The sequence below is a fragment of the Ammospiza caudacuta genome, chromosome 1 (genome assembly GCF_027887145.1).
Source record: "Ammospiza caudacuta isolate bAmmCau1 chromosome 1, bAmmCau1.pri, whole genome shotgun sequence".
Taxonomy (NCBI): Eukaryota; Metazoa; Chordata; class Aves; order Passeriformes; family Passerellidae; genus Ammospiza; species Ammospiza caudacuta.
The window spans coordinates 18,985,499-18,997,955 of record NC_080593.1 but is presented as its reverse complement, the minus strand read 5'-3'; the positions used below and the strand labels follow the sequence as shown (position 1 = coordinate 18,997,955).

At 40.3% G+C, this 12,457-nt stretch overlaps 1 protein-coding gene across 2 annotated transcripts in view; it reads left to right on the top strand.

Moving 5' to 3' along the window:
- The window catches only part of SPAG6 (sperm associated antigen 6), a 34,128-nt gene that overhangs the window by 2,502 nt on the left and 19,169 nt on the right, over nt 1-12,457 (top strand). For both annotated transcript variants that reach the window (XM_058811688.1, XM_058811694.1), the window contains exons 3-4: nt 8,325-8,491; nt 11,950-12,133. In XM_058811688.1, coding sequence (XP_058667671.1) covers nt 8,325-8,491; nt 11,950-12,133 — 351 coding nt within the window. The remainder of the gene's footprint in view (nt 1-8,324; nt 8,492-11,949; nt 12,134-12,457) is intronic.

Here is a 12,457-nt window from a genome sequence, read left to right as displayed (position 1 = left end):
GTTTGAGACCTTATTCTTTGTGGAGGTGTGTCTGGACACCATGCTAACATCATGAAAGATAAAAGTGTTGAAAAAGTAATTCTTTACTACCCTCTAAGCCTGCTTCTGTGGTATTAAACTAGGTACAGGCAGGGGTATTGTTGCACATTTGGAGCCTGCAGCCTGGAGGGGAGCAGGCAGCATCAGAGGCATCACCAGCTCCTTGTGCTGGCTTGGCTGCTGGGAAACCTTGAGGTGCCATTGCTGTGGAGACTCCTATGGATGGCCTGTAAGGAAAACTGCTGGGAAGCTGAAAAGAAGGTCGGAGAGGGCCAACAGGAAGCCCACTTCTTCTTAGGGCATCTGTCTTCTGAAGCTTCTGTATCTCATCAAGTTCGGGAGCTGCTTTTCCCGCTGGGCAGAAATCTCAAAGATGTTGTAGCCAGGGAACTGGAACCTGGCCCTGGGCTTCAACACATTTGCATGGCACTGGCCCTTTCCTGGTCAAGAATGTCCTGGGGGCTAGTGCCTGGGAGCTTAACAGCTCTCTGGTGGCAAGAAAGTGCAAGGAATGATCAGAGAGATTCTTTTGTTGGAGCTCATTCCTGTGTGTTTTCCAACTCTCTGCTTTGCTTTGATAAAGTTGTTCCTTATGATTAAATACTGCCATGAATAATTATAGGATTTCTCATTTGGATGTTTAGTTAGTTGATACTTGGGGAGAAAAGTCTGTTCCAAAACTCCTAAACCTTTTCCGTGTAGTAAATGTACATGTGAAACAATGACAGACATTTTATCAAATCTTGTTTCTTGAGGGCTGCTGACTAAAGGGAGAAGCTACTTTGATAGTAACAACTTTAAATATATTTTTAAAATATAAATCTATTTATTTGGTAGCTACTGCTTGTGGAGTTTGGTACTGGAATGCTATTCAGCTCCACACCTCTTCCTCCTCCCAAAATTTAAAATCCAAGAAACAGGCTGTTTTCAGTTATAATGACAGATGAACTTGAGCTCTTTTTCTTGCACAGAGTTTTAGGCAGCTGCCTGTTTTTTAGAAGAGCTAGGTGAAAATCTGAAGTGCTTCTAGTATGTGTGGAACAATGGTAGTCACTGAGGTTCTAATTCTTCAGTTTTTTTCCTTGTAAAGTGCAGGACTCTGTAAATAAGCAACCCCTTTGAAACTGCAATTTGTTTTGATTTTTTGGAGGTATTAACAATTCAGGATTAATGCATGCATCAGAATAATTACTTCTGTGTATTTGTTTTTGATTGATGATTTGAATATTTTTTATTTATCTTGCATTGGAACTTATGGTGATGAGAATGTTGCTTTTAATATGTGAGTTATTTAAGGCTGTCATTGTGATTAAGAAACAGTTTAGTCTTGCTACTTTGACTCTAAAGATATTACAAGATCAGCTTTCTAACACCTTTCTTGGGGCTAATCACATACTTAAGTGTGATGACTGTGGAGGTCATGGGGAAGGCTGAGTATGGAGCCTGGAAAACCAGATTTGTGTGTGCAGCAGCCTGTGTGCTGGGGCCCTGCACACCTGGCTTCCCTTCACATTGGGGTATCTTTATCATCTCAGGCAGAGAACTTCCACTGCTGCTCCTCTGCCTTGCTGGCTTGCTGTACAGTCTGCAGGGTTCCAGGAAAGTTCCAGAATGTCACTGTAAATAAAGATCCTCTCCCAGTGAATCTCTTCCAACTCCATCAGCCCACAGCCCTGAGCCCAGGTCTCCCTTCCATTGTTCCTGGTACCAAGCTGCTTCTCAGCCTAAACTCCAGCCCTGAGCCCTCCTCTGCTTTCGCCTCTGGGCTTTTTCTCCTGTACCTGTTCCACACAGCCCGTGCTGGCCGGAGGCTAAAGCCTGGAGGCAGGAATTGCCTGAATCAGACTGGGGCTCCACCAGCAGCCCTTGGCCATGGCAGGCTTTCCCCTGCTTTGTGGTGTGTTTGTCTGTAGGTAAAGGGTGATGTCGTCAGTGTTAGTTCATTCCTGGCTCCAGACCTATTCCACTGGTGACAGATTTTAAAAGCTGTATTTCTGAATCTCTGGATGGGTTTTAGGTGCCTTTATTTTTAAGAAAACGCTGCTCGAATTGATTTCCCTCCTCCAATTACATGGAATATTTTTGCCCATGCTTTTCTCATTTTTTCATTCTTATTTTAAATGTATTTTAAATGTACCATTTTTCAATGTGACACTTGGACACTTGGCCCTGAGTAATCAGAACCAGACCCTAGGATGGGATTTTAGTATATAGTTCCATATTTTATATAATATTAAAGAATATTATTTGATAGCACTGTGCTTAATAGAAAGCCTGGGAGCATTTGGATCTTGCAAGTGGATGGGCATGGACAGACTCCAGTGCCCCCAAGTAGCCAGTTTCAACACTGGAGTTTGTGTACCCTCTTTTGTAAAGGATGCAGACAGCTTTGACTTTGGTTTTGTTTTTGGTTGTTTTTTTTTTTGGTTTTGTGTTTTTTAAATTTTTTTATTTTTATTGTGAGTTAAAAGCTTTACTGAGCTTGAAAAGTAGGAGAGGATTAATGCAATGTGGCATAAAAGACAAAAGGTTGTCTCGGCAGTTGTGGTAGATCAGGTGTGGAGAGTGGCTTTCCCAAAGGCTTTATGACATTGTGGTGCCTGATGAAGGCAAGAAGGGGTTGTTTTAAGGAAAGTACAAGAGAGGTGACATAGAAGGAGAAAATAAATGCAGCTAAAGCTGGAGGATTGACTTTTTCTGTAACTCAATCAAGTGAAAGCTCAACTGTTCCTCCTTTTCTCAGTCTCCTGGCCTGTCTGGAGATTTGCAAGTAAAATGTCAAACCCAGAATTTTTTAGAGATTTCAGTCTCATCTTAACAAGTGGACATTAAAAAGAAGCAGCTCCTTGTGACCACCTTGGCTTTGGTGTGTCTGTGCACAATTGCATGGTGGCCACTAACAGCCCTATAAGTGGTATTTTCAGAAATTTGTCCTCTTGTAACAGGATTAGTTCTGCTTCATTAATGCAGAAACAGGGCCTGGCATCTAAGGAGGAGAAACTTACTGTTCCTCAATCCTTCAGGAATCTTCAGTGATACTGTCAAACTGAATCTGCATTGTGTCCCACACCATCTGGTAGCTGCTGTATGAATTACTTGATCAGGCAGAGTCTCTGTTACCCAAGTGTATTTATGTCCCTTTGGTCTCTGGAGGATGGTAGCTGTGCTGTGCACGGAGCTGTGGCACTGAGGAGTCCTTCCTTGTGACAAGTCACACTTGAGCAGTGTGTACTCAAGACCTGCACACTCTGCTGTCCCTGCAAGAGGCGCTGTCAAGATGAGTGAGTGTGAAAATTCTCTCTCACTGCTCTTCTGGGAAATTTGTTTTAAGCAGGGGATTTAAAACTCACTGCTATGCAGTTCCTAGAAAAAGGTCATTGAAGATAGGGTGTTAGGGTGAGGCAGAAATAAATTTCTGTTTTATTTCCTTGTTAAGTCACCTGAATTTGATATAAAGAGCTCTGAAAAATCAAGCTGATATGATGAATTTGTGAGTGCTAATGTTAGCTCTGTGGATGCTCTAAATGTAACAGGTAGCACACACAAAAAGATGTTATCTTAGTCCAAAGCATAAATTAGAAGGACAGCATCTGCAAGACAAGACTGTGTCCAGAGACAGCTGTAGTGTAGAATGACTTCTTTTCCCACATTTTAAAACCGAAATTATTTTAACTTTAAGGAAGGAGTATAAGATAGGAGTAGTCATCTTCAGATGCAGAAATGGAAAGAATTTCCAGTGTAGTGATTCTGTTTTGTGACTCGTCAAGTTTGACAAGGATTTGAATGGGGATGGGAGGAGGGTAGAAGTATTTTGCATGAATTCCAGGTTGTTATCCCCAAAAAATCAAAATGGCCAAGCAAAGATTGCCATCTCCAGAATAGTGACTGTTTGTTTCCTGCAGAAACTTGGAATGAAAAAAAAAAAGGGATCTGCTGCTACCCTGAGTGATTTTTTTTGTTTATTTTCCAGATAGGCAGCAGCCAGCACTTGCTTGCTAAAAGAAAGTGCATCAGGCCTGGGTGTAACAGCTCCACTTGAGAAGTGTGTGTTAAGAGTGATTCAGCTTCTAAAGTGTGTCATTCTTTGAAACAAATTTGAGTGGGAAACTGAGGATAGAAAGGGGAATCGTTCCTTGCCCAATGTCAGTCAAGGTTCCGTGATGCAAGAGAGAATATTTGGCAGTAATTCTCTGTTACTCAGTTTCTGAGTGCTAGTGGGAACTCTTCCAAAATAAATCTAGTCCAATAGTCTAAATGCCTTATTTTGTACTTTACTTTCTGTGTGGTTGCTTTTGAATTAGAGTTAATGAATTTCCTACTGCTGTCACAACAGACTTATTTAGAAGAAGACCAAAGAGTTCTAAAGTTTTCAGCAACAAGACACTGCTACTCCATGATCTGTATGGCCCTGTTCGCTTGAGTGAATGGTCAAGATAAAAGGAAGTAGTTGGAAGGTTCTTGCCTATTTTCCTGCTCTAAGTAATGGTAAATACATTTGAATTTAATTTAAAATGCTGATAGGAATCCTGGCTTGGACCTCTTTGGAGGAGTAGACTTTGCTGTAAACAGGATAGAGAAAGGAAGAGATCAAATAGAGGAGGTCACCAAATCCAGCTGTCTCTGGAACAAAGCTGGGTTGGGCCAGTGCAGGAAAGCCTCATCCTGTGCCAGGCACATCTGTCCTTCCCAGCACTGGGTTCAAAGGCCATAGAAGGGAAGGTTGGATGGATATCTTGGCTTCCTATAGGTGTTTTAGTGGATCTCTATGTTTTAGACTGTAGGATCTCTATCTAGCTGTTTTCACACTCTCAGAATTATTTTTTAAGTGCTGTAAAGAAAGAAATATTAGGTTTGCTGAAGATAGAAAAATGATGACAATGGTGAAAGCTCCTCAAGCAGTTGGTTTTGCAGAGTAATTGGAGGTGATGGAAAGCATCTTGACACAGAGAAAGTGGTTTTAAGAGAAGGTGGAAAGTAGAGGTAAAAGCTTTTAATTACGTTCAATGCACAGGCTTGGTCTAGGCCTGTATATGCTTCTCTCAATTCGCAGTTAATTTGATGTGAATATAAGGCTTGTACAGCACCAGGAATTGTTTTTTCTTTTCTTGCTTGCTTTCTTTTCTTGCTTGCATTTCTTCTTGCTTCTCCAAAACTCATTCCATTGTAATTATTTGTCCACTGTCTCTTCTTACATTCAAACATGACTTTAGGAAATTACAGTTTCCTTGAGGACCAGCACAGTTGCTATTATTTCTAAACTTGTTTTTTTTTTTATCTGTGTTGCAACATTTTGTATCCTTTCTTCAAATAGTAACTCCCATTTCATTTTTCATCTCTTTCCTCATTATAAGTTGTACCAGCTAAAGTAATTTGCAGTAGAACATTTTGTGCTGATGCTTAAATGTCATCACCAAACTCTGCATGGTTTACACTGTCATGGAATGCAAGGCATTGGTCATGGGAGGCATGCTGCTTGGAAGCATTTTCAGATTGAAGGCTTTTTAGGCTGTCCCAAAAGTGAAAGCTGTATCAGCTAATCTTGAAAATTCAAAATATATAAATCTTAGATTTGGAACAACTCAAATCATGTATGTTTGTAAACCTGGTTAAATGTGGTTTTATATTTTGCTGTGCCTAGGTATGTCATAAAGGTCAGAAATGTGTCACATGGCCTGGACCTAGCTCCTGGGTTAAGTGATTCTAGTCTCTTTAAATTGCACTGGATTTGAGATCATCAGAATTGAATTGTCTGGCACATTCTGGCTTACTGTCCCAGCCATCAGTCTCTTGGCTTTTTTAGGGTCAGGACACTGCAGGCTGAAGTGTTCCTTTCCTGCTCCCCCAATCACTTCTGTCAGGCTCTTTTATATCAGTAAAATAATTTTTCCCCCTTTTTTTTCCTATTTATTAAATAATCTTGTTTTCATAATATCTCAAGTCAAGAGATCAAATGGAATATCTGTACAGTAAATGCAAGTGAATTACTTGTAAGTGTTCCTGCTTCACTGAAATACCTTCAATGTAGATCATAAGAACAGTGTGAGGTCCCCTTAGGAATTTCAGCAGCAGGAATTTGACCATGCAAGTGATGTTAGAGGGAAGGACAAAAAATACCCTCCCACAGAGAGTGTAGATGACTGGCTAGAAGATAACAGATGATGGCATTGGCCCCAACTCATATGTTTGTTTTTACTTCTAATTTGTCATATGAAGTATTTAGTGGTTTTTGATATGAAGCACGACTTGCTAATGACACTATACCTGCAGTGTAGAGTTCATGAGAAGACATCAGTGATGACCACATTCTGAAGTAGTGATTTCTGCAAGTGCTAAATGAATTCACATTGATCTTACAATCCTGGGAAATCTATCTTTTGTCATTTGTTACACAGGAGGCCTCTTTCAGTTCCCAGTGGTCTTAACAGAAGGGTGAGCAGACCCCAGCTACATTACAGACCTGTTTCCATAGGTTCAGTTTACTTGCTTTTGTTATGTGTCCCCCTGAAACCTGTGTTATTTTGTCTTGTGAACATGCTGGGAGCCTGTACCTCTCATGATAGTGCAGCTTTTGTCAAGAGGTTTGACCTTCCTAAATTTTTTTTAGTGGATAGCATGGCCTCCATGGTTAGTTTTTTGTGTTGTTCTTCCAGCCCCTTCAGAGCCATGTATAGATGATTCAGCTATTTTCTTCTTGCTGGGAGCAATTTGGTTTTGGTGTAAAATAAAGGTGAGAATTTTACTGCTTCTCTACTTACTTTTTTTCGTTTTAGGGCAAGAAGTATGCTACAGGTATAACTTGTTATGGCCTGCATCCCTTTGCTTGCTCTGAGGTCCTCAGCTTTTCCTTGTCATGGAGTCCCTGTTGAACACCTGGGTGTTTGTTGCTTGCCATCAGGCACTGATCCCCCAGTGTGGCACTGTCACACCAAAAGGCCTTTGTTCATGCTAATAACCATAGGAGCCCTTGAGAGAAGGCAAGTCTTGCTTTCTTTCACTGTTGCTCAGCTAGATCTTCATATTTGTAAAAAAAAATCAGTGAGAAGGGCTGAGAGAGCTGATATGAAGAGACCTGTAGCTCTGAGTGTCTGTTGTTCTGTTGTAACATCTCCATTTTCAGAGACATCTGCTTTCTGGTTAAGGTCTAAAGCTCCAAAATATTAATTCATGGAGCTGGCTGCTGCAGGGACAGCACATTCTAGAGATCACAATACAAATAATGTTCCCTTCCCAGACCTTACGAGTCACATTCTTTATATAACCATTGGGATCTCACTTCTATCCCTACTGAAGAGTCCTCGTTTTACAGGAAGAGCTTCTACATACAGATTGGTCATCTTTGATCATCCTTGTTCCCTTTCACTGAACTTTTTTCAGTTCTACTTTAGTGGAGGGTATTAAATGTAGGCTAGTGGTGACCCCTGCTTTAGCCTCTACCCCTTTCTCAATAATCCTGAGCACTCTGTACACTTCTGCAGGTAAAGTTTCTCCTCTACTACTGAGCAAGAGCTGGGATCTCTCTGGAGCTCTCTGTTCTAACATTGAGATTTTTCTCCTGGTTGGTAGTAATCTGTTTGGGGTCCATCACTGCATCTGTGAGGTTGGAGTTGGGTTTCCTGCATGAGCTCCATTTCACTTGCCATTTTGTTATCCAGTCATTCAGTCTGTAACTTTTTATAGTTTCCCTTGCTGCTACTTTCACATTTTTTATGCTTAGCTGATATGCTGTGAACTCATCAGTGAAAACACATCATAAATAATAACATGATAAGGAAATCTACAACTCTTCTATCTGGAGTGTAATGTATTATGGATATTGGTCTTCAAGTCAGTCATTGGTTACAGCAGATGAAATGTAATTTGTTGTAATTCAGTGTAGAGGTTCTACTGGCATGATGAATGAGGGACATGTCAGTGTCTTCTCACCAGCATCTCCAGTGGAGTTTCCCATGCACATGGTAACAGATGCATTTTATGTATGTTTGAATGTAACTTCATTTCTTGTGTAGACTTTGGGATGTATTTTATAGATATTTGAATACAACTTATTTCTACATGTGCCTTTTTTTTGATTTCAGAATTGTTCTGTACCTATGAAAAGTGGGCAGAAACATTGCTATACATCAGCAGTGCTATCCAAGTGCCAACTTCATTTCAGTGGAACACCTGGATTTCCTACATGCTCTTATTACCCGGAGGAGTAATTAGTAGGTTTTTATGAATAAAGGCAAATGTTTAGAAAAACTTCAGCTTACCAAATTGGCTTTTGTCTTCCTACTGCAACTCAGGTGTGGTGTGTTTGCTGAGACCTCTTTTGCTGGATGTTGTCCCAAGTATTCGACAGACCACTGCCTTGGCTCTTGGGAGACTTGCTGATTATGATGTGGAGATGGCAGAGGCAATTGTGAAGGCAGGAATTCTTCCACAGCTCATATGTTCACTGCCTGAGGAGAATGTAAGGCATTATTGTTCTCTGAAGTAATATTTTTAAAAATTATTATACAGGGAAAAGGAAATCTTTCTGTGTCAGCATCTGGTGTTATTCTAATAGGACATTAAATGTATTGAAGTCAGAGCAGCATTCATGTTTGAACCCCTGAGAGATCTCTGTGTACTCTATGCCGAGGTCTGACTTCAAATAAGCTTGACTTTAAAATATTGTATTACCGTTTAATGCACTATAGGAAATACATTCATTGCACTGTAACATTTTAAAAATGTTGAGTGATGCTTTGTAAAAGGATCCTCTTCAAAAAGGAGACGGTTGGGAAGCTGTGGTGATAATTGACTAGGTTTTGTCCATAATACCAGACACGTGTAAAACCCCTGAAATTCTGTAATGAAATACTTTGTATCTCCAAACACAGGCCTTTGGAAATCTGTAGTGTGAGAAACAACAAACCTCTAACACAGGAAAATATGCAGAAAGGTTTTCATCTTCATATTTGTCAAAACCAAAGTACAGTCACAATTGCAATGCAAATAAATCTGTTGGTCTCTTCCACACCCTTCCTCATATTTTTCCTCAAGCTCTGTGTGTCTTTCAGCTTTGATTTTTGAATGATGCTAACCTAGATTAACAGAAATACTTTCAAGTAAGGTTCCTAGCAGCTGAAAGCTGACAGCTGAAGGGTTTAAGTGCACTTATATCACAGCCACACTGATGTTGCAGCTTTGATTTATGAAAAGTAGGTTTTCAATGGAAATATAATTTGGAAAACCATATATTTTAATTTTCAATCTTTTGAGGAAAACAAAGATGTAAATGTACTCATTGCATACTTTTTGTGCATATAGAATCATTGCCTATACAATTAAAATTGAAAAAGAAAACACTAAATAAAAACTTTGATGGCAAGATACTGGTATAGTATGAAAAGAAAGTAAAGATTAATTAGACAAGGTTATAAACATTTTGGATATTTTATTTCTATTTTTAAGGGAATATGTGGAACAGAACTCTACCCACTGTTGGTTTGGAAACTACTCCCTGCTACAACTTGAAACCCTCACTAAATTAGCTCAAGTACCCTGAGACAGAGTGATTAGGGGAAGCAACAGCAAGACTTGTGTGAGGTCATGGAAAGCCTGCTATGCCTTGGTGACTGAGGGCAAGAGGAGAAACTCATCCAGTTCATGCAGAGTTTAGCAAGCAGACAGTTTGTCACTTCCCACAGGCAAAGAAACCTTTTCCATTCCACTCACTTTTAGTGTACCAACATCTGTATTTAAGGATGAGATTCTTTGAGCACACAATGAATACCGTTTCTACTGATTTATGGGGAACAGTCACAGGGTAACATCCCAGATCAATGTTTTGTCAATTAAACTGAGCAAAATTCAGTTTTACAGCATATTCTGGCTATGCCTGTGAATACGGTTTGTTTCTAAAGAATGTGTTTTGAATAATGAAAACAAAGAAGTGTTTTTCTTTGCCAGGAGCATAATTACTTAACAGAAACAACATACCCATATTTGTACAGACTTATATAAACAAATATGGCTCCATTGAGTTCAGCAAAGCTTACAGTAACTTACATTATCTGGGGATTGCACCATTTGTCTGTACTGTTTCCCTTAACTTCTGTTGCCCCAAATGAGATTGAATGCTTTGCCTGTAAATTGTGTTTAATGTACCTACTTGCAGACCTTAACTTAGAAAACTGGATTTTTGGCATCAAGGAATTATGTTAGTACTGATAAACTAAGGAAGGTAAGGGCATGTGTTGGAGCACTGAAAGATGACTGTGCTTGTTAATCAGTAGCTTGTTAATCATGCTCTCTGATGTGGTTTTAGCCAATGCCAGACATCAAACTACTCAACAATGCTTGGGCATGGTTTAAGGGATAGCACAAGGCAGGAATGGTTTCCAGTAGCATAGATGAGGCCACTGTGCTTTGAGGAAAAAGGAATTTAAGTGCACAGAAGTGTCACCTTCTGCTGTGTCACCTTCTTCTAGGGCCAGGGAGTGGGCCTGGGTGTGTTTTATTTCCTGGGAGGCATTGCAGATACTGTTCTGTTGTCATATCTTAGTGCTTTAGATCAGGCTTTGAAAGTGTTTGGGTACCTCACAGGATGCACAAAAGCACTCACGTGGTTCTTTGTTTTTCTGGACTTGATCCAGAAGGGATGTGGGCTTTGCATTGTTTAAATTTTGGGTGCCTTGACAGAGGACTAGCACTGCAAAGTGCCCAGACTGCCTGTGCAGAGCAGGGGAGAGTGAAGCACCTTGGGATGAAATCGAAGGCAGCTGGCACACGGAGAGAGAGTCCTCTAGAGCTTGTCCATAGGGATCATCTGTCAGTGCCCAGGCTGGAGGGCACACTCCAGGCACTCAGACACAGCAGCAGGGTACTTGTGTCCCCATGAATCTTGCCCTTCATGAGGGAGGGGAACTACCTGCCTTTCTGACAACATGGTTTTCTGTGGCCGGACTGCTTTAACTGAGCTCTGGATTTTGAAAAGTGCAAGAAAGTAGAGGAAACTTCAATTTCCATATCCTAATGGTGGATATAAAACTGCAGGAGGAGACTGAGAAGTGGCTTTTTGAGGGAAGACTTAATTGTGCTTTTAGAAGAAATCTCTGCTGCAGTTTACATGGGAGCCCCATGCTGTGTGCAGTGTCATGCATTATATATACATACTGAAACCATTATTTGGTCCAGCCCTGAGGGAGATGGGCAGAATTGAGACAAGAGCTTAGACTTTGTGTGCCCTTATGACAAAAGGGCCAGGTGCTTGCTCCTGTTCAAAGGGAGCTTTTTCTGGACACAGGCAGGAGTAAAATTGCAGTCAAAATTGGTCAAAATTGGGGGTTATTCAGTATTGGGTGTTGGTGGGATGGGTTTTCAGTCTCCTCGCTGTGGGTTTTAGGCAGTATTTAGGCATTTCAGGATTCATATCTTAAACTCTTTTATTTGATCTAATTCTCTCTGTGTCAGTTTCCTGTTTGCAAAATGTAACTAGTGTTTTCTCATAGAGATGTTGTGAGGGTATCTGTTTTAGAAAGTGAAAAACCTTGCAAGTGTTTCTGCCCAAGATGGGCAGAATTATTTTAGGAGCTTGCCTGCATAACCTCTGTAATCTGGTTCAACATGTTAAGAGTTATTGTTTTTGTAGCTCTTGTTGTTCACTACTCACTTAAACAGACTTACCTAGACTACTCTATTTTCCCATATCCTCTTAGCTCTCTCATTTTTTTCTGTTTGTTTATGCACTTGCTGCAGATTTTATGTCATGAGCTGTCCCAAAGAACTGTAGGTTCATTGTTTGTGTGATATCCAGTGGTCCTGATTTGAGTCTATATAAGATATTGCTGCTACTAAAAAAGTCTAATTTAGGCATGTCTGTACTATATTATGCCTCAAGCTTCTTAATGTTAGTGAAAGTTTGTTTGTTTCTGATTTGTCTAGCGTTACTACAAGAAAGCAGCTGCATTTGTGCTAAGAGCAGTTGCTAAACATTCTCCACTACTAGCTCAGGCTGTAGTACAGTCTGGAGCACTGGAAATGCTGGTGATTTGCTTGGAAGATTTTGACCCTGGAGTCAAAGAAGGTGCATCTTGGGGACTTGGATACATTGCCCGACACAATCCAGGTAACAAGTTTCATGTGTGTTATCTTTTAGCTTAATGTCATGTGATAACAATAATAAATTGTGTTATTTTGGTAAGTATGAAAATATACTTTTTCTTCTTTCTTTCTCAGTTAGAAAATTTTAAATTTGGGATGAAACTCTAGTGTAACTGTACCATTCCAACAATGCTGTTCCTTTTTGTGGGAAACTGGCATACCTGACATCAGCAGTGCCCAGTTATGAGAGGTGCTTTAAGAGAAAATGTTTTGGGCCCTTGGTCAAAAAAGGACACTCTGCTTTATTCCTCTTCATGAACAGATTTCTGAATCCTTATATATTGTGTAG